General features: G+C 41.1%; 1 protein-coding gene across 1 annotated transcript; it reads right to left on the bottom strand.

Annotated features, from left to right (window-relative positions):
* Positions 1-2,090: 2,090 nt before the first annotated feature.
* On the bottom strand, positions 2,091-22,218 carry PCF11 (PCF11 cleavage and polyadenylation factor subunit). The gene is made up of 16 exons (XM_030469595.1): positions 21,741-22,218; positions 16,851-17,003; positions 14,488-14,676; positions 13,900-14,091; positions 12,004-13,106; positions 11,558-11,747; positions 10,820-11,462; positions 9,250-10,733; positions 7,917-8,004; positions 7,116-7,235; positions 6,472-6,580; positions 5,712-5,895; positions 5,055-5,210; positions 3,955-4,047; positions 3,415-3,450; positions 2,091-2,840 (listed from the first exon to the last, which is right to left on the bottom strand). Exons 1-16 carry the CDS (start codon positions 21,927-21,929, stop codon positions 2,631-2,633), a joined length of 5,139 nt encoding a protein of 1,712 aa, XP_030325455.1. The 5' UTR covers positions 21,930-22,218; the 3' UTR covers positions 2,091-2,630.
* Between the last annotated feature and the right edge of the window lie 475 nt (positions 22,219-22,693).

Below are 22,693 nucleotides of genomic sequence, written 5' to 3'. Positions count from 1 at the left end.
GGGAGGTGGCGGCGGGCGGAGAAGAGTGGGCGGGCCGGGAATAGGCGGCGTGGACCCGGCGGGGACGAGGGGGAGAAGCGGGCACGGCGCCTGGCGGGGGAGGGGAGAGGAGCAAGCAGGGGCGGCGGGGTCTGGTCCCGGCGGGGAAGGGGAGGTTGATCGTGGGCTGCGCCTGCACGGCTGTAGCGCAAGAGGGGGGAGGATGGCGTGAGCGAACTCTCATTGGGTTTTGGCACCAGTTGGCAGCCCTGAGCTGGAGTCTGTCTGCATGGCATTCCCCTGGAGAACTGTTCATTCTCACCTCTGAAACCATCAATGATGTACTGACCAGAGCAGGTTTTTAATCTGTTTCTCTTTCGATTCCAGTCCTGACTCCAGCATCCTTTAACCCTCTTCCTCTCTACCCCGTGTTCGTAGGGTACAAGGGGGATGGTTTTCACCCGGCAGTTTCAGCCCTGCTCCTCAGCCCCGTTATCCAAATCCAGCTGATGCCCTGGAGAGAAGGCAGTGTTTCCAGAGTCCATCTTCCAGGCAGGATGAACCCTTCCCAATCGCATTTGCAGCTGTGCACTGATAATTACCTGGATCAAGTAAGGTCCTTAGCAAGTTGCCATAAATTCTCTTGCTGCAATTTACAGGTGTGTTCTATTCCTAGTACACAGAGTAATTTGTTCCCTTTAATAACAGCCTTCTGCATACTTAAGGACATCGCATCTCTGCTCAGCTTTCTTTGAATTTCATTTTGTCTGATCTAGAAGTTAACGGTGCTCCAGGACACTCCTGTGCACTGGAATCCTACTCCCATGTTCTGGAAAAAAATTTCAACAAGTAACACAGGAGTCACCCCGCAGCACCGCCAGCAGCTGCACACAGGGGCTGGCTTAGAACTGGATACACCTCAGAATTATCTTTGTTCCTGTAAACTTTCTCTAATTAAAGAGTATTTTTAAGGTTGACATCTGGAACAGGGCACACCTACAGCTGTAACTACCTCAGTACAAGAGTCTAGCATTTATTTGCATCTTAAACACCAGAAGCCTTGTGAAAATGGGAATAAGTGGTGGAGCAAACACAGAATCACCTTCACTTAAGGGTAAATTCTGATCATAGAATCATAGAATCGGCTGGGTTGGAAGGGACCTCAGAGATCATCAGGTCCAACCCTTGATCCACTACCGTTGCAGTTCCCAGCCCATGGCACTGAGTGCCACATCCAGTCTCTTTTGAAATATCTCCAGGGATGGAGAATCCACTACTTCCCTGGGCAGCCCATTCCAATGCCTGGTCACCCTCTTGGTAAAGAAATTCTTTCTAATCTCCAACCTAAACCTCCCCCGGCACAACTTGAGACCGTGCCCTCTTGTCTTGCTGAGCTGCCTGGGAAAAGAGACCAACCCCCTCATCACTCTCTACAACTCTCTCCCAAGCAGCCTCCCCACAATACACAACTGTGACATTCTCTTGGACATGCAGTGCTCCTGCATCACTCCCAGCAGCTTTAAAAATACCCACTATAACACATCAGAGTGAATAAAATGTTAAATGCATGTTGTCCTAAGACACACAACTGTGTTATTTATTTCCACTCCCACAAACATGCCAACCACACAGGCCCATATTACTGAAAGGAAGAGACTCACAATGAAACATATATGCTTAATTTTATTTTATTACATTTAAGAAATATTAACATCTCATGATATCTGGTTTACCATCTAAGTCCAGTCATAAGCAACAAAAAAAAAAAAAAAGTTAGCCATGTTTCAAATGAGCATTCTTACATTCATTCCCCCCCTGTAACGTAAAGAAAAGTTTGTTCAGCTGTATTAAACTCTTACGTGTCTGACTAATGGAAAAAGAAATCATTAAAAATCATTAAAAATGTCTTAACTACCAGGCATCCTGGCTTGTTAATTGTTTGTTGGCACTTGTGTTCACAATCAAGCACTCCAGTTGGTTTGTTAATTTTCTGCTTCTACCCAGAACTGTCCTTCGGGTTGGTTTTTTTCTTCATTGGGGATTTTTTTTTTTGTGTGTGGTTTTTGTTTGGTTTGGGCTTTTTGTGGGTTTTTTTGTGGTTTTGTTGGTTTTTTTGTTTGGTTTTTTTTTTTACTATCTGGATATGTAAGTTTGTTCAAATAAGTTTAATAATAAAATCTAGGGTTGTCTGCCTGCACTGCTTCCCCTGATAACCCACCTATGGGCTAGCTGAAGGAAGTTAACTGCTTTTATTTTTCTGAATCCTACTGAGCAAAAGTTCTTTTAAATTCCATTTAAACTCAAAAAAGTACAGAAACACTGTCTTCATTTGATGGTGTGCATAAACATTACACTCCATATATAGCAAAAATATCTTTTATTTATAATTTACATTTCCACAAGTGAAAATTGTACATTTTTACATATACTATTTCATTCCATTAAATTTTCACGCATCTACAGAACTTTCACACAATGACACCTGAAACTGTGCAGGCAATAAGAAATTCAAATACAAAAATGTATTTATTAAACAAACAGTAGCTTGAGGCCCTGCCTCAGTCGAACATTTTTATTTCCTATAAAAAGTATTTGCCTTCCAGAGTTAGCACAGCAGCTCTTCTGTAAAAAAATTTCATACCTCAGTTCATTTAAACAGAATCATCAGGTTCTGTTTTAATGTCTGCAGATGCAGGTATGCTCTCTTCTGCACAGGCAGTAGGGGTGTCATCAGGTTCTTCTTTGACTTTAGGTGAGTCACAGGACTCTGGTGTTTCTTGTTTAACAATGTTCAACATTATATTTAGTGGATTTTCTACAGGAGTCTTGCTGGGAGATGGTGTGCAATCAAATGATGATGTCTGCAAAGCAAGTCAGTGTGGCATTAACACACATTAAAATAACCACTTTTAGCTTCTTATCCCTTTTACTCTTTTTCAAAATGTAAACATATTGATAGCCAAGCATTCAAAATCCAAACTTCTACTTTATCAAGATCCTAAGGAAACAAATGTATTTGTTAACAGCATTACTTTTTCACACTTACTTTGAAAAGGTACCGTATATGCAGTGATGAAAAGCTTAACACATCGTTATCAACTATTCCCTGCTGTCCCTATGGGAACTCTTACCTCCCAAACCCATTTTTGCATATTGCTGAGACTCTGCAACAATAAATGCATGATGATGTGTTTTCAAACCATGGTTTTGGCTTTAGATGCATATGACACACCAGCTGTCACATTACATCACAACAAGAAACAAATCTTAACCAATTCCATATTATGAACTTGCCACACCCAAGGCCTTCCAGTCTTTGTCTAGTCATAGGCAAGAGAATGGGCAGCATGTTCTGAACACATCTGCCCCCTGCAAAGTCAAGAGATCAAGCAAAAAAACTGAAAATGTTTCAAAAACTGCAAGAAAAAAACTCACATTTTGGTAATCCTCGTAGCAAGATGGATGGTAAATCTGAAAAAGAATTGTTACACATTTATAGACATAAAAATAAATCACAGCTGGATTACAGGTTATGAACACAACTATGTCATTACACGTACCACATAATCTGTCCAGAAAAACAACAGTATGGAGCAGGTGAAGTATAGTGTCAAAGGTAACTGTGAAATAATTTTGTGTATGTTTTTTTAGGAAAAGTTATCATACAGAAGCTTGGTAAATGCTGGGAATAAGAGGATCCCATTAAGTGTTAGAAATTGACTGTGCAGAACTGCACACACATACAGAGACCTTCATTTTCTTTTAGTGTTGCAGTGTAAGGTGAAGGCTAGTGAGCCTGCACTGATGATTTCAGGACTTCATGCACTTCCAAAGGTCAAGCTATTTACGTACTTGGAAGTCAGGGTAACGACCATGGGAACCCTGCAGAAGAGAAACACTAGGTCCTCCCATTTTTTTTTTCTGATTCTTTGAGTTTTTAACTATGAGTAAGTATCACATGTAAGATCAGATTACCTTTTCATCTACTCTGATAGCATTCTTCAGGTGCCACTCTTCCTCTTCCTCATCCCAATACTGTTCAAATTGCTCTTGGCAAATTTCACAGCTCTGAAAAGTTATTGGAGTAACACAGATAAATGAGGTAATTGCAACAATTTACTGAATGCATGAACTTCAAGAACTTAGTAACAGTCTAACAAGGGTCTTTAAGATAAATAAGAGCACAACATGATCGTTCCTTCATACTTTAAAAAGAGCTTCAGAAAACTTTTCTTAAAAATTACAGGAATACAGTTTGCAGACTGAACAATAAACATCCCTGAAGGATGATAATGGCCTTGAAAATTGTTGCCATTTGGGAAAATTTATCCTTGCCCTTTTAGCAGTTAGAAAGTCTCTGCGAAACACTTTGTAACAATCAAATGCTGTTTTTCTGTCACTTAAAACAATCCAGCACAGGGATTTAATTGATTTTATTTATGGTACTATCATCACTCTTTCATTTAATCTGGAGTTTCAAACAGGCAGAATACTTAGATGAAATATCAACATTTTTAGTACTTCTGTGGTAGTTATTCTATGCTTTGGAGTACAAAACAAACAAACAAATAAACCATGTTAAACTAAATTGTAATTCTACCAACATTTGTCCCTGATTACTGCACCATCTACTAAAATACAGATCTATGGTTACTTTGAGATATTTCTTTGGCCTAATGCCTATCTTCTACTGAAAAAAAACTTCTGTGTCAAAGTACCAAAACTCCAATAAAAGCAATCACTATTTGAATGACAAAAGACTATTTCCAATGCACTTGCTCTAATTATTCTTTATATGGGAGCAATCAGAAAACTGACACTTTGCCTATTTCAATTTTGCTAAAATGATGGAATGCAAATGTGTGATCACTATGGGTGATTTTTTAACTACAGGTGATTTACACTATATGCCTCTAGAAAACAAACTGATACACACAAATACAGCACCAGTGAAGTGGCCACACAGGTCCAAGAACAAGACTTCAGCCTACATATGCCCACTGTGTGCCCTGAACCTCTTCAAAGTATTAGACCATTCTCAGGATTTAGACTAATAAAGAAAAGCTGAAACTGACCTCAACTGCTCCAGCTGGCCCAGCAGGAACACTCTGAAACTCCTTTTCTTTTGCAGCTTCTTGTGTCTTCAACACCACCTCTTCATGAGCTTTTTCAAAAAACTGGCTTTTTGCACGCTCCTCTAGATCAGCTATTTCCTCAAATTCAATCCAGTCCTAAGTAAAAAGTTTTCATTCACATTCACAAACACCAATCAATATGATTCTATGAAACAGCCAGAAAGGTTTTCAAAAAACACATCACAGGAAAAAAAATACCCAAAGATATCCCAGAAGAATCATATATAATAAATCTTTCTTTGTGAGAACTTAAATACTCCTTGCATGCAGCATTAGCAAAGTGCATGCTGCTTACACACAATGCTACACTTCTAAAAAGCTTTTTCCAGGAAAAAACACAGTACATTTAATTTCCATTCTCAGTGCAATCAAAACAGTACCAAAAGCTTCAAACCCCTTACTGTTCATCATGTAACTGCTCTTTGTGTCTTGACATACATTGATGAAAACTACTTTAAGGTTCTAAGACATCACTGTTTACCAAAGGCCACCTCCTGCTGCAGTGATGTAAATACCAACTGCAATCCTGCAGGAGGTACAGAAATAACACACAGAATCCACCTTGTTATTTATCAAGGCACATACTGTACTACTTACTGTTAGACTGTAGTACCATCTTCTGTGTGTGATTTTTCTGCTAACATCTTTCTCTGTCCGGTTCTGACGATAATGCCAGTCTAAATGATCTGCATAAACATCTGTCTGTGAAGTAGTAAACCTCATTCCACATGAGTAACACTGAATTCCAGTGTACAGTCGATTAATAACACTGTCATAGCGCCTACAAAAGAGGAAAAAAAGTTTAGATTTGTTTTAAAAGTAGCAGGTAAGAAATTTCTCAGTAAGATTCTCCATATGCCCACAGAGTAGAGATAAAAACACATTAATCTACTGCAAAGTTAAAGCAACATAGCTAAATTCTTTGATTTTCACAACATAATCAACTGAAACACTCAAAGAACAAACCACACGGCCGTATTAACCATTCACAAGAAACATGCTGTGTTTCATGCCTACAAGTTTCATCATCTAATAGTGCATAAAACAGTGATACTTTCATTTGACTCAGCTTTCCAAACTACCAGAAAGGTGGTAAAATTAGCAGTAACAAATGAAGAAACACTGACTGCAATACATATCACAACTATGCTCCTCAAGTAACAACAGGCAACTTGTGTAAAGATTGTTTTCTCATGTTAACTTTTCCTTCTTTTTCCTCTCTCAACTTCAAGGTTAGCATCAAGGTCCTCTTAGTCACACAGCAGCACACAAAGCTGCCAGTTGTCTTTGATTAACTATCTAGATACTGCCATCTCATTATTTTTACTGCACTTTAAACTTAATCTTCTATACTCACTGTCTAAGCTCTTCAACCACGAAGTTTGTGAGGTCTGGAACATTTTGATCTTCATTCTGGTCATCATCTTCCTCTTCAGCACCTGGTTGGGCTGATGCTTCATTTGCTTCTAGAAAACAAAAATACTACTTTATCAAAATTTCAGTACACCATCAGAATGAAACCACATGCTCCTAAAAGTTAATTATTCAAGTGTTGATAAATAGAAACTGATTAAACTACTGACTAAACTACAAGTGCACATTAAGTCAGTAATCTAGTATTTAAAATATCATACAGGATACTGTAAGTTACTAAGAATTTCCATTTAGGAACACAGTATTTTGTCTCAGTCTTTGGCATTAAAACTCAGTCTTCAAAGACACAGAAGTATTTCAGAAAATGACAAGAATGTGACCATAACCAAAACAATTTGCAGAGGCACAGCACCAAAGACATGACTGCTCTGGATAGCTGAAAAGTACACATTAAAAAAAAAGACACTAAGCATTTACTCAATCACATGCACTTAAATTCCTCCTCAAAAACAAAAGTCAGTTTAAAAAAAATACAAAAAATATGCAGGAGTTGACAACAGTTCTTATCCTTAGCTTTGCACTTCAGCTGTGGATAAGTAGTAGTTAGAACAAAATGGATCCACATACGTGCTGAAGCAGAATCCGTTTTGGACAGTTTGAGGATCCCTGTTGACAGCAGTTTAGCAAACAATTCATTGACATCAAGCTGCCCCAGGTGATTATCAGGATATGGATGTGGAACGGCTCCTAGGGAAAAACACCAGCATTCAGAGAGACAAAAGTCAGCCCCAGAAATTAACTCCACTTTTACCAGTGTATTTCACAACACACTTTTCCTTCTGCTTCACGTTTCCTCCACTTTTTATTTCACTTGATCAGCCCTCTTGTTTTAGGTCTAGTCCTTGGGTAATTTCCTGCATTGCAACAGCTTCCTTCATAAGGTCCTCTGAAGTGCTAAGCTGGCTGCCCATACACAGTTCTACTGGATACTGTTTATGAAAATGTAGTATTCTTGTCATTTTATGCTTGAGTATTTTGCAAGGACCAATCTACTTAATCACCTACTTTAAGTAATTTTTTACTTTTTAGAAGCTTTTTATTACTAACCATTTGCATACTGGGAACATTTACACACACTGACAAACACAAATCACACCTATAGGTTCTAGAAATGCAGACCACAGTTGTAGGGTTTTTTTCAGCACAAATACATACCAAAACCCCATGGTCAATGAAAATAATGAAAGCCTTCACTATTTGAGGGAAACCCCAAAAGGCACCACGGAGACCACATCTATAGCCACCTGACTGAGGATGCTAGCAATAGCCCACCTATATTTAGTACACTCACAAAATATTTTTTGTGGCCACTAACAAACAGTACAACCTAAAAGAAATAAAAGGATGTTAAAATATTTCATTACACACCTGCAGGGTTCTGAACAAAACTTCCAGGATTTGGCAAATACTGTTGGCCTTGGCCATAATGCCCTGGTTGAGCAGACATGAGAGAAACCTGTAAAAGTAGATACTTAAGTTATCATTAACTTCTAGACAGTTTTCAATAATTGTATGTATTAAGCTCTTTCCAGAAGTGAACCATGTCAGTTTGGCATTGAGGTCCACAAATGACTACACAGCCTCTTTCAGTTTTACTTCCTCCTAGAAAAATTTCAAAGCACATAATCATTTTGCACAACATTTAAATTTAAAAAACAAACAACTTTTCTTCTACCCATCCAGCCTTCAATCACTTCCTTTTAAATTGCTCCTGTTCACCAAAACAGAGCTCGTAAGACAGGAAGTAGAGAAACCAGTGAACGTCCATGAACAAATGTCACAATTAACTCTTATCTTAGAACTGAAATTAGCATTCATAAAGACATCCTGAGAGTAAAAATTTTTCAGCAGATCAGCTTCAGTCAGAAATCTTTTTTGTAACACACTTGTAAAAAACAAAAAAAAGGTGGGCTTGTTTGGTTTTGGTTTTTCTCTTTTGATTACTTTCTGTATTTACAAGAAAAAATTTCAGTTAAGATTTTATCTCATGAGAAGTTAGCAGAACATACTATCTGCTTTCATGCAACCAGTTAACTTTTCATGGTCAATTATTATCCCCCCAAAAATGCCCTTTAAAATCTCTAACCTATTGAAAAAAAATTTTCTCTGATGTACAATAACACTTTCCCCTTTTGGAGAGAAGGAAAACAGCAAAGAAAACTGAACTCATAAAGCATGCTCGTGCCAAGATAAGCTTAAAAGGCTGCAGTTCAGCAAATCCCTTTCCTAATTTCTCCAAGCAAGGGATCTCTCTTTAAAACTGACTTGTTGCCAGTTGTAACAGCTGGAAAGACACCAGAATTACTTTGGTACATTCCAGTTCTACACCTCTTAGAAAAATTCATCATCCATATTCACTTACATTTCCTTTATGTAGAATCTACTTATATGTAACTTCAGTGAAAAGACCACAAGCTCCCAATTACCTAGTTTTGTCTAGAGGTTAAAAACATTCATTTCAGTCTCATGGTCTCAGCTTGATCGAAGACTGTTTTAATTTCTAAAAATGCATTCTTAGAAAAATAATGTGTCCTTAAGTTATCTAGACTACTGAAGAAGGATGACTTTTTTAGCTTGAAAATGGCTTCTACTCTGCCAGTTACTCAGAAAAAGCTTTTATTGTTTAGATGAGGAAAGCCTGCCAATTCTCTACACAAAAAATACTTCTTTGAGCAAACCCTTCAACACATCCAATCCTTACCTGATTACTTCCCATTGGCATATTATTGAAGTTCCCATATTGAGGACCCTGAAGATTTTTCTCATCAAAGTAATGTCCACCTGCTCTCAATGGGAAATTCTGTGCTCCTGGGCCTGCTGGCCCATTGAAATTTGGTCCGGGTGACCCATCAAATAAATCAGGCCTCTGGAACTGCAACCCATGAGATGGTCCATTGTAGCCCTGGCCAGGATGTTCAACAAACGGACCTCCCTGTCCATACGGTGACATTTCTAGTCTTGAGGCAGGATGATTTGCTACATTTTCAAAACGTGCACTCTGAAGGCCAAGAGGCAAATCAAACCTAGAAGCAGGCTGGTGAGGTCCATCAAATCTTTGAGGTATGGCTGTATCAAATCGTGCTTGTGCCTGCTGACCAGGCACCCTTTCAAATCTTGGACCAGGTTGTCCATGAATTCCATCAAATCTTTGCAAGAGAGACAGCTGTCCAGGCTGACCATCAAATCCAGCTGCGTGACAACCATCAAATCTTGGACCAGCCCGACCCAGAGGACCATCAAATCTAAGTCCACCAGCTCCCTGGTGTACTGGTCCATCGATCAACCTAGGACCGACACCTGGCTGTCCATGTGGTCCATCCAATCTGAGCCCACCACCTGATGGTCCATGTGGCCCTTCAAATCTGAGCCCACCACCCGACGGTCCATGTGGCCCCATAGGCTGACCGTGTGGCCCCTCAAATCTGAGGCCACCTCCAGGTTGGCCATGGGGCCCCAATGGCTGTAAATGTGGCCCATCAAACCTGAGGCCACCCCCTGGTTGACCATGAGGCCCCAAGGGCTGACCATGGGGTCCCTCAAACCTGAGACCACCCCCTGGTTGACCTCGAGGCCCCATAGGTTGACCATGAGGTCCCTCAAACCTGAGACCACCTGAAGGCTGACCACGGGGACCCTCAAACCGGAGACCAACTCCAGGTCCATCAAATCTAGAACCACCTGCAGGCCCATCAAATCGCAAAGGCCCCCCTATCTGCCCAAGAGGTCCCTCAAAACGTAGTGGACCTCCTCCACCAACTTGTCCTGGGGGTCCTTCAAACCTCAGGGCCCCTGCCAGCTGTCCTGGTGGCCCATCAAATCTTAAGGCTCCAGCTCCCCCTGCTCCTGCCAGTGGTCCATCAAACTGAGATGCACCTGCCCCCACCAAAGGCCCCTCAAATCTCAAAGCAGCCTGCCCAGGTGGACCATCTATTCTGGAACTTGAAGCAGCAGCAGGACCATCAACAAAAGGACTTCCTGGTCCATCAACTCCAACCCTTGCAGCAGCTGGTCTAGGTGAGCCATCAAAGAGAGGTCTGTCTTCCATTAGTGCACTTATCCTCTGTTTTGCTTCAATGCCTCCAAATCTTGATCCTGGACTTTCTGGAAATGGTGCTTTCTCTGGATCTTCATACCTAGCTCTTTTGAAACGTTCGCTGAATGGTGATCTTTGTTCTTCTCGAACACCTAAAAAAAACCCAGCACAAACCACATTACCAGTGACTAGAACATTGCCATTTAACAGCAGTAAAATAAAAGCAAAAAACACATACCAGCTTGCCCAAGCAGCGGCCTTTCCTCACGATTATCAAATCTGCAGATTGCATCACCATCTATTTTCTGGAACTCTGTTGTGCCTTTCCCCTGCTGTCTGAGAGCATCTCTAAATTCATCAGATTCTCCCCAGCTGTCATAGGGATCGAAGTTTTTAGAACCTCGTGCTCCTTTGGTAGCGTTTTGTTCCTCAAGTCTCCGTCGACTCTCAAGTGGTGAGAGGTTGTCAGAAAAAGGTCTATTAGTGCCACTTACAGGAGAGTGTCTCCTTGATCTTTCTCCAAATGGTTCTTTTCTGTCAAACTGTACTCCACGCTTGGCTTTTGCTTGCTCACATTCTATTCCCGAAAGCAATGCATCAGGCAAATGATAATCCAGAATATCATCAGGATCCAACAGATCAAGTCTTGATAATGAATGCTGAACTTGCGTTCTTTTTAGTTTAGCCTTATGCTCATAGTAAGTTAATTCCGCATCTGATAGAAGAGGTTTCTTCTTCAAACCACATTTTTCCTCTGTAGGGCTATCCCAGACATTACATCTATGCTTTCCCTCCTGGTACTGGAACAGCTGCCGGATCTGATGAGCTACCATGAGGAACTCATCTTGTGTTATTTCACCAGATGTTAAGCGTTCATTGGCCTATAACAAGAAGATAAAGTTTAGACTTCTAAAATTAAAAGAAAACCAAACTGTTCTGAGGACACTTCTATGAAGATGGGATTTATTAATATTACCTTCTTAAGTAACTCTCTCTTGCTTGCAGATGTCAGTTCTTTGGGAATCTGTAAATTAGCATCCACGCTTAGCCGGTGCTGCTGCTTTGGTGCTCGAGGTGACAGAACTCCCTTGCTAGCAGGCCAGTTTTCCCGGTGTCTTTGGTGAGGAGATTTACCAAGTGCTTGGTGTTCTTCATTCTGCTGTGAGCTGAAAGCAATAATAAATGTAAAACACCAATTATTTATTCAGAACATAACTCTTAATTTCCTATTAGAACTGATCATGGCACAACATCACTATCACCTTAAAAAACCTAAGCATGATCAGTTTCTATCTCATTAGTAGAAGTTAAAAGTTACCAATTTTATCAATCTCAACATTGCTTCCCAAAGCTGACTATACTGAAGTCAGCAGCAGAACTTCCACCGACTTCAAAGAAGTCATTTAAAAGACTGTAACTTACTTTTTATTTTCTTCCCAACCAGACTTCCACCTCTTGCCTGATTTGGATCCTTGCCAGTTTTCTGCATTCTCCTTTGGATCAGGAGAAGCTTTTGTAGCATGCTGGCTTGTCGTTTCTTGGGGTCTGTCTTCTTGGGTTTTTTTCACTCTCCTAGGATCTCGCACCTCTTGTTTAGAATTTCTCTTACTAGAACTTCTTTCCTCTCTTGCCATTTGTGAGCCTTCTTCAGCATGAGACTGCTTAGAGCCTATCTGACGGATCTTTCCAATTTTAGGAGTCGATGAAGTGGGAGACAAACTCCTGAGTCTTCTTTTGGGTGATCTCCTCTCTCGTCTTTTTGGAGAATGTGTTGATGGTGACCGTGCCTTAGGAGAACGTGATCGTGACCGTTTTCTATTACTTGATCTCCCTTGTTTCCCACCCTGTTTATCTGACTCCTCTGTAGTCGTGTCCTGTTTCTGAACTGCACCATTAATTACTTTATTTCTGCTGCCTGCTGGTCTATGTTCAGATGTCTTATGATCATCTTTTTCTTTTTTCTCTGTATTTCTCCTCTTTTCTTTCACCTCTTCCTCTTTGCCTTCTGATTTATCTTGAAGATGCCTTTTTAGTCTTGGATCCCTCTTACTAATTTCAGATACTTTTGTGCTTTCAGATTCCTGGGTTTTGGTATCTTTAGCATTGGGCTGCTTATTTTTTAGAGGGGATGGTGACTTAGATTTTGCTTCTGACTGCTCAATCTCTTTCTTCTGTGTTTTTTCACTTCCTTTCAATTTTTCTTGTTTTGAGTTTTGTTTCTCAGCATGTGTTGTTTTGCTTGCCTTGGTATCAGACTGACTGGTTGTGTTTGGTGGAAATTCCTTCCTATGAGATTGATCTTTAGCATGAGACGAATGCTGAGCTGTCCTATTAAGTCGAGGATCTCTATTTACTATTTTGACATCATGAAGTGGAGGACTAGGGGATGGTTTGTTTTTTTCAGGTTGCACAGCAGTCTGATGAGATGGTTTAACTGTCACATGAGGTGTGGGAGACATATGTTGCTTGGGAGGTGCTGGAACTGAAGCTATACTGGATGATCCTTGAACACTAAGAGATACAGCCTGAAATACCAAAAAAATCCAGCATTAATCTGCATGACAACTCCTAAAAGAGGTACTCCTATTCCATCTTGAGAGTAAAACTATGAATAGAAATGTCTTGAATGTGATATATTAATTGCTGGTTAAATGCATTAAAATAAAGAAGTATAATTAGAAAAGAACAAATTAAAATGTAATACAAAATCCACACTACAAAGTCAATACTGTAAAATATGTAACTTAGGTACACATTTGCATTACAACACTTGTTTTTCTGCACATTCTACATGCTCAAGGCAACTCAGCTGCCAGGTAGCTAATATAGTTTTCATATGACTACACTTTGAAGATGCTTTATTTTGGTATTATCAGCTAGTCAACACAGCAAGACATTCAGTTACAAATGTAAAACAGTACAGCCTAAGATCTTCAGATGATGAGATGGTGGTGTTAAACCAACACAACGAGGAAAATTACTATTTCCAACAATCAGGCTTCCTTGTCCTGTAACAGCAATTCTATTTAAAAGCCTCGCTACAAGCAGAGGTAGAAGACACAGATTACCAGGAGGTATCATTTTGGTGAGAAGTTTAAAAAACAGTAACTTCTTTTTCTAGCTCTATTTTGAGTGTAATTTGTAGTCTCTAGATAACAAACAATCTTTAGGAACCCCAGATTAATTTGCATTTCCCTAGTCCTAAAGCAGCTATAATTGCCCAACACAAGAAAAAAAATAATGTAATGCAGTTATCAGTATTGCTAAATACTTCTGGAAAGGACTTGACTGTAAAAGTTTGATAACTATCCTACTCACCAACTGTGCTTTCGTCTGTTCCAGCTCCAGCTCTAACTTTTTTTGCTGAAGTTCTAACAACTGCTTTTGCTTTGCAAGCAATTGCTGCCTTATCAGTTGCTCCTGTGTCAAATTCTTTTGTATTTCAGGAACAGCTGGAGGAGTTGAGGCACCAGAAGTGACAGCAGAGGTAGGTGCAGTGGATTCCTCTGGCTAAAAACAGAATTTAAAAAGTTACATTTAAAATCCTGATGGAATTAACTAACTTAATCTCCTTAACTGTTACCATGATCCAGTACTGGGATTTAAGTTTGTATAGCAGTTAGAAATTGTAATTTTAGCACAAAATATAGCTCAATTTAAAGCTTCTGCCCTGCCAGAATTTGCCTGCTGTGACAGGTGTATGTCATTTCATATAAATGTTCAAAAATAAAGAATACAGTTTTGAACTATAAAAAACAAAACATCTAATTTTTCGAAATGCTTCTAACCTCTCTACAAAAGGTCAGATACTTCATTCTTAACATACTAAATTGTCAAAAAGCAGCATACAAGCAGTGAAAACTAAACGTATTACCATCTGTTCATACAGTAGGTAGAAACACTTACCGATTTATTTAAAAACTTAGGATTCACATGGATGCTAGAAGTATTCACATTTGGGGGCAGAGGTTTAATTGGCCAAGCAGGATCTAATGAGTTGACTCTGACATCAAGAGCATACAGTTTCTTCAAAGGAAAAATATCATCCCATGTGGAGCGTAATTTAAATAAACTTTTCCTAGTATTTTCATCCACCTAAAACAATAAAACAATTCTATGGCTTGTTAAGTTAATATAAAACAATTTCTTTAACTTTTCTGTAGAACTTAAGATTTATTTCCTATTCCTATCAAGTTTGCCATTTTAATACATTGAATCTATACAGACTTCATAAACAGTGCAGATCATACATCTATCCCAACAGAATCATTAATAGAAACTCAAACATAGAATTGTTGCTTCAAGGCCATTTGAAGGTTTTATTGTGTATTACCATTTTCTGAGAATTTTCTTTCAACTTTTCCATTACCAAAATTCTCATTTTACTTGCCCAATTTCTGTGGAAAAGAATACAGTAACAAAAATATTGAAAGGCAACAGCCTCTGAAACAATACATTATTCAAGTGTTGGTGCTGGAGTAGAACAATGACAAACAAATCAGGAAACAACAAACTTTCTGAACAGGTGTTTTGCTATCTGCTTTGTCACTGAAGGGGTTTTTTCCAACAAAGGGGTATTAGTGACACTGAAGTCAACTGTAGCTCAGTTCAGCTGCAAATTTAGACTCATCTGTGAGCCACTGATGAAGTGTAATTGTGTGACCAGTGCCCAATTTATCTCTTTTCAACCATTTATCTCATGACAGAAATTTACAGTAAAGCAAAACTTTGCTATTCTCAGAAGTTGAATAGTTAAACAAATTAAAAACACTTGAGGACAAAACCTATGCAGCGTTCAATTATCCCAATTCAATGTCAATATCCAAATTCACTGACAATATAAATGGTTTTTGCTGCAGTTTTATTATTAAGATATTACAGCAAGACATAAACTAGTCTGGGAAGTTCAGACTTCTTTTGGGGGAAAAGCAGGAACTTCAACAAAAATACTTTGCTACTGGGGTGTTGCCTCTGTAGAATTTTCAATGAAAGGGTATGAAGTTCACTGCAAAAACTGTGGAAATGACTGAGCACAAGTTTCTGACTTCACCTTAGTGACCTTTTTCAGACAAAAATAAAACTTCAAACAATGCCAGTGCTGGAATTCTACTTGCATCTTTTCAAATGACCAATTAAGCTATTACAAGTGACTGCCACTTTACATACTTAATTAATACACATTATTTAAATAGATCTAGTAAGCTTAGTAGATATTTAACCTAAATAACTCTGAAAAATTATTAATATATGGAGCTTCAGTTGCAGCATTAAATGCAACTCAGCATAAGAACATTCCCATTTAATACCGAAAAATACTAGTGTCTCCCTATTACTCTAACACAGGAGTTCGAGTCATCTGTGGTCATTACTACAATCTATTCCCTTTATCATGCATTTTACATCTGAAAACTATTTATAAATGTAATGTGACCTCAGATCCCCATTGATATGTAATGATAGATAAATATACAAAAGCTCCATTTATCTGTCACTTAAGATGCACTTTCTTATAGCATACAGGAAACACAGAAGTTGCCCCTTCACTTCTGATCCAACTTAATTAAACCCATTCAAGTCCAGCCCTTTAAAGACTGGACTTTGGTTTGCATTTCTCACTAAGGAAAATGCACAATTTTAGATTAAGAGCAAAATTGAAAGCCATGGTAGCAGTTTTCAATGCTGAATGAAATTAACACATGTATTTGTATGTAAATACAAGCATTTAATCCTAACAAGCATTCTTTGCAAACAACACACGCTACCAGGAATAATCAGATGTCAGTGCTTACTCTTCACAGTTTAAGCCACTCATTTTGTATACCATTAATTAAAGAAACCAGGCATATCTAACTACAGGAGGAAGCAGCTCTGAGAAATCCACAACCAACTGCTTTTCAGCCTATTCCTGTCATAGAGATTATTTACTATCCTAAAATGCCATCAAATTCATAAATAACTGATCCATAAACTACAAAAAGTCCATCCAGAGTAAGCAATCAGTAACCAAAAACTACTGTAAAATCTTTCCTGACAGGAAAACTACAAGATATTTAGGAACTAAATCAAGTAGACTTTCCACCTTCAGCTAACATGTAACTCATGCTTGACAGCAAAAGGAATAGTCTTCCACAGGACAAATACAGTACTGAGATTTATCAAAAACAATTTGTATAGTTCACACCCAAGAAAAACCCAAACATGACAGCATGTATTTATTAATCAGGAAACAATTTTGCTTAAAACACAGATGTTTCTTAAAGTGTATATACCTTTTCAAATACACAAATAAGTGGTTGCAACTGTTTTTGAAGCCAAAAAACATAAGTTAAGGAAACTGAGTCAAGGATATCCTCTTCTTTCCCCACATTCTTGACAATGGAATCCATAAGGTACATAACAGGAAGCTTCTCTGATGCAGGAGCCTGGAGTAATAAGAGAAACTGAGAAGTTTAGTACAACAAAAACATGTTTTAAGCTTTTTAAATAAAGGGATTACCAATCCCCAGAAATACAGACCTCTCTTTTTGGTTCCCACTATAAACACCAAGGGATTTGGCTTGGGTGGGATTTTTTGTTTATACAAAAACTTAATCTGGAAACTCAGTTCAAAGCACAGTGCAGACATAACGCATCCACACAAAAAAAGGAACACCTTAGGTTATACTGTTTGTGTATTGAAGATTTTAGAAGAAAAAAAAAAAAAGAAAAAGAAAAAAGTAGCCCACAAGACAGAATTGCTGCTAGGGTACTGAGTGTAACCTTCCAAAACCCACTTGAGAAAGAAACTTTAAGTTAGCAGGAAACCATGGTTAGCACTTCAAGAACTTCTAGAAAATAGTTGTATTTCAAACCTCCTTAATTCTTGTTTTCCTGGATTTCACAGAACACAAATCAGGCTTCTGGCAAATAGCCCAAATTAGTAACTTCAGTAGCCACAGATTGTAGGTTGAGTAACACAGTCTCTTCAGAACTACACGCGAACAGATCTTACATATTTCACTGTAATTCCAAACAGATGGAGCAAAGAGTCCTGTTCTCTCTTGACACTTGTAGAAATGACAGTTCAGATCTCCAAAGTGCATACAAAATGCACAGTCAGAAACAAAGTCCAAAAATCCAGAAAAAACCTCAGTCATCTAGTCGACCAGGACAGACAAGCTCAGGCACCGCAAACACAATTTCACAGAAGGGAATCTTCAAAGTCTGGGCACATCTTTGTAGGAGAGGAGGTTTGTTTCTTGTTGCTGGGGTTTTTGTTTGGTTGAGTTTTTTAAATCCATTTTCAAAACTTGTAGTAAGTTTGTGAAATAGAAGTGTGGTGACACTGAACTGCTACAGGCAACTTCTATGGCACTACTGGCCAAATCAAGTGATTTTAATGCTGCCACTGGTTTTCCCAAGCAGAAGCACAAAGTTCAGAAACATCAGCAAGTACACAGACTTGTTGAAGAGGACAACATGAAAAGCAACACAACAAGCCGTGTGTTGATCACAATCCCCTCGCAGTTAAGTCCTGTTTACCATTCAGTAAACTCAGGATAAATCCAGAGTAACTTCTCTCACTGCTCATTTTAAACAGGATAGGCTGCTAACTAATGACACCTGACCTCACAGCCCCACTGTCTAGTCAAGTGTGTGGAAGTGCTTCTTGCTTTACAATTTTACATTTAATTCCTTCCCCATAAAGGTAATTCAGAGCAGGGCAGAGTCAACAATATTTTATATGGGTGAATCACAATGTTTCCTTGCCCATAAATGTGTATGAATTCACCATGACCTGAAACTTAATATTGAGGAGGGCAGAGTTCTTTGTTAGTCGGGGGTGGGGGGAGAAGGGCAGGGGCTGCCTTTGAAAATATCTTAGAAGTAGTAAACAGGCAGATGGCGTTTTGTACATCAAAATAGAAAAAGTTGCAGTTAAATTAGCTAAAACTGACTGCAGCACATTAAAAGCCTATCTCGCGCTATGAGGTGATACTGAGCTGTAAACAAGCCAATATGCAACACTGTTAAAATAAAGGCACCTATGTAGTTGGCAGAAATCAAAGACTGGGGGTCTACAGTGGAATACCAGTTTCTTTTTAAAGCAGTCTGCACCATGGCAGATTAAAAACACTAAGTTCTGAATGCCTTCCTTTATAAAAAAATGACAGTGCACCCTCTCTGACTTTTAAAGTCAGGCAAACATTAGACTATGCCAGAGCTACTGACATAGTGTGTTACACTCTTCCATTTCACCCGTGTATGGAAGTAGCTCACTGTACTCAGCTAAACATCAAGTCTCAGAGGCTTTGGAATCATTTAGTGGCAAAGGCACTGTATCAAGTTTAACTGTCACTTCATTACACATCAGGCTGTTAGAAGTAAACATGCATGGAACACAGTCATCTAGTACGGAAGCCTACTTCAAACTATGGCACAGAATTAGAAGCTTAGAAGTGTAGCCACCTTCAAATATAAACTACTCAGTGCTGCCTATTACAACCCCGACTTAAATACGGTTGGAATATTTAGTCTTCTATTCAGGAATGTTTATTATGTAAAGGTCTCTAGCAGACAGTCCAACAAACAAAAAAGGGAATGCCAGACTTTGAATGTTATTTTGTTTTCAGGCAGTCTGTACAGATCCCCTAGCAAGAAAAATGCCCACATGACACTAAGCAAAAGGCAGGGAGGCGCCGCAAAATCACCAGAACACAGAACACTGCTAACTCTGAGCTCATCAGCGTAATATTAATGACTCCATTACACAATTCCCACTGTTCCTCAAAATAACTTAGGAAAGCTATAGTTGGAAATGTGTGGCTCTTTTTTATTAGTTTCCTAAACGATTTCAAGTTTAAAATATCTGGCAATTGAACCCCAAGTCACAAACTGTGCAAAAATTTGTTTAAAAAACAACCTCAGACACAAATGGGTCTCAAAAACAAATTTCTGCACTATACAATGGTAAATAAAAAGACAAATACATATTTCACACTTTTTATTTACAGATTTTATAATACCAGTCACACATTTCAGAACCATTTATTAAACGTAAAGCCAGACCACTCAAGTTTTACACTAAACAAACTGTCTCAGGCAACACTTTTTAAAAGTGGCTTAGTAAAGGAGATCACTTTTCCCAGAAACAGCTAAAAAACTTGCCTTGAATAAACCACAGTCACAAACAGTAACTAGGCAAAACTAACCATTCAATACAGTATTTAAAACATCTTTTTAAAAAAACACACTTCAGGGCAGGCTCTAAATCACCCAGAAATGAAAAAAAAAATTGACAGCATTGATATTTTATCACAAATAATTTTTTACATGTCCACTGCCCTTTAGGAGATATAATTGGTGAGATCTATTAGATTATGAGGTCACCTCCCCAAGGAATGGCAACCCAGCCACTGGCAGCTTTTAAAACTAGACTGGAAGAGGTCTGTGGAACACTAAAAAGCCATCCTGCATTGATAGAAAGATAGATTAAACAACTTGAGATCGTTCCCTCCCCATCAATAGAGTACAATTCTCACCATTATAAACCACGATTTAAAGCCAAAGGAAAAAAGCCTTTGAACACCTGAGATCAGAGGGAGCAAGGGAAACAACGGGGGAGGGGTGACTGGCACAAAAAGAAGAAAGGGACTGAAAGAAAAACCCTTTTCTTACAGAATGCTCTTTACTAAAAAGGTACCGTACCCCCCATCCATGTGCTGTGGCTGACTGATGTCAGCAACTGCCTGGGTTGGGCTCAAAGGGAGCCTCCTCTTTCCCTTCTTTTTATATCATGTGCTCTCAGGCGCCATGTTAGGATCCTACAGGCTGCTGCAGTTTCTACAGTGAGGGAGAATTTCTTCTTCCCCATCCTCAACCAATAAACTTCTCTAGCCAAATAAGTTAAATACACATACAACACTAGCGTTACTCAGGCACAGTTCACCTGAAATCGAACAAATTACCCCGAACCACAGAATTTTCTCTTTATCAGGCAGAGCAAAGCAACCCCCATGACCACGACACACACTTCTCTATCCGGAGCAGATGATCACCCTTTCACCCACAAACTTTTCTATAAAATGAGGGTGCCCACCCCCCAGAAAATTGTATCACGGGGACCGCACTGAGAAAATAGCCTTATCCTAACTAAATTATATTAGACCTTCAGAAGTGGACAATTTGCGTGCTACAAACTTAACCTTATTTTCATTTCTTTAAACTAATCCCTCCCAAATAAAACCCAACCCTCCACAACTCTCCCAAGTCAGGCCCTTCCTAATGATCACAATCTTCATCTACTGTCGAAATCGCTAAATCCAAGGGGTTTAGACACCAGATTCGAGACACTGAATACTGGTTCCATGTAGGGGAAAAGAAACAGCTACAAGGGCGAGGTGCTGCTGCCCAGTCACTGCCAGGCCGCCATGTTGTGTCTGATATTTACACGGGGCTAAAATCGCGAACCACGCTTCCCTCCCAGTGCTTTTGGTGGGTGAGTCCCAAACCCTCCCCTACTACCAACGGGTGGTGTTGTGGGGACTGTTCCCCTCCCTCGAGTCCCCTGCTCCCTATGGGGTGGAGGGTAAAAGCAGCAGCCTTTAAGCTAGCAATAAAACGAGGAGCCCCCGACGCCTCGCTCCCTGATCGCATCTGATCCCCGCTGTCCTCTCCGCTTGCTTCCCACCCCCGGAGCCCCACAGTCCCCTAAGCCCCCTCGCCCACTGCCCCGGCCGGGGCGCTGCCCGCCCCACCCCGAGTCCCCAGCACTTTCTGCTCGCTCCTTCGAAATCCTGCCCTCCCTGCTCACTCCCGAGTATCCACCCTACAACCCCCCCCACTACCTCCACGTGGCCTGAACGCCTCTGTCTCGCCTTTACCCCCCGCCCTAGCCATATCCACCCAGCTCTGGCCTCTCCTCTCACCCCATCCGGCCCACTGCCTACCCCGAGCCTCTACCTCTCTCCCGCCCCGTCTGCTGTCGCCCGAGCTTCGCTGTCTCTCCTCTTGTCCCCTCTACCCTCCTCGGCCCGCCGCTGCCCGGTTCCGCCCGCGCCCCTCGGCAGGCCTTCTCCCCCACGCCTTTCCTCCTAACCCCAGAGGCCGCCCTAACCCGCTGCCCCGGCCGGTCCCCCCAGCAGTATAGGTAGGATTAGTAGTCGGTGGAATATAAAAACCTTGGCGATTTGCGCCTCGATCAGGGAGACGATGTCCTTGGCGAAGGGCACGTTCTCCTCGGCCAGGATGGTCAGCATGTTGATGTGCGGCTTGCTGTTGAACGTCAGGTCCTCCAGCGATGACTGGTAATCGCGGCAGGCGTCCTCCCGCGCCTCGCTGCTACCAGCGCTGCTCTCAGGGGCCGACATGCTTCTCCGACCGGGGCCCGCACCAGGACCCGACCCACCGACCGAGAGCCCCCTCCCCGCGATCCCCTGCCGCCGCCGAACGATGCCGCCCCCCCCCCGCCGCTGCCGCTGGGCTCCTCTACCGCATCCTCCGGGCTGCGGCTCCCGTTGGCTGTGGCGCTGCCGTAGGTGCTGCTGCTCCTTCAGCTGCCGCCGACTCCGTCTCAACGCTCACAAAATGGCGGCGGCGGCTACGGTTCGCGAACCTCTTCCTCCAACCGTTGCGTCATGTGAAATTGTTCTCAGGAAAGGGGCCGTCGCCTTGGAAAGCCCCTTTTGTTCCCTCACTGCGCCCTGATTGGCTGGCCGCTCCGCCTGCTCTGCCCGCGATTGGCTCAATCGTCACAACGGCAGCCTCCGATTGGCTAGACACGCCCTCCGTCTCCTCTGATTGGTTCCTGCGCTTAAGGCCCGCTCTCGGCCTGGCTTCCCGATTTGCTATTGGTTGCGTTTCGCTGCCCCTCCCCACTCCGAAGCCCTCTTCCTACCGCCTTCCCTGCCTGCCTGCAGCTTTGATTGGTGCCCGGCCTCAAGCCCGCCTTGACCACGCAGCCCCGCCCTGCCGCCCTCTATTGGCTCAGCCGTTGGCTTGGCAACGCTATCGCCCCCCTCCCCTCGGCCGCTATTGGGTCATCCGTTGCCATGGGAACTCGGTGCCCCGGGCGGGGTTGGGGCCTTGTGGCGGGAGCTGCCGGTCGGCTGCGGCCTGTCTGGTCCTTACAGGC

Source organism: Calypte anna, chromosome 1 (assembly GCF_003957555.1).
Source record: "Calypte anna isolate BGI_N300 chromosome 1, bCalAnn1_v1.p, whole genome shotgun sequence".
Lineage (NCBI taxonomy): Eukaryota > Metazoa > Chordata > Aves > Apodiformes > Trochilidae > Calypte > Calypte anna.
The sequence above is the reverse complement of the archived record's forward strand: the minus strand, read 5'-3'. Positions and strand labels throughout refer to the sequence as shown.

What these genes read in the sequence shown, in the direction of transcription:
- PCF11 (XM_030469595.1), bottom strand. Translation starts at nt 21,929, where the DNA reads ATGTCGGCCCCTGAGAGCAGCGCTGGTAGCAGCGAGGCGCGGGAGGAC. An exon ending in GCCGCTGCTTGGGCAAGCTG is followed by an intron (nt 10,734 to 10,819) that starts GTATGTGTTTTT and finishes GGTTTTTTTTAG; the next exon opens with GTGTTCGAGAAGAACAAAGA. An exon ending in CTATCAGAGTAGATGAAAAG is followed by an intron (nt 3,451 to 3,954) that starts GTAATCTGATCT and finishes ATTCTTTTTCAG; the next exon opens with ATTTACCATCCATCTTGCTA.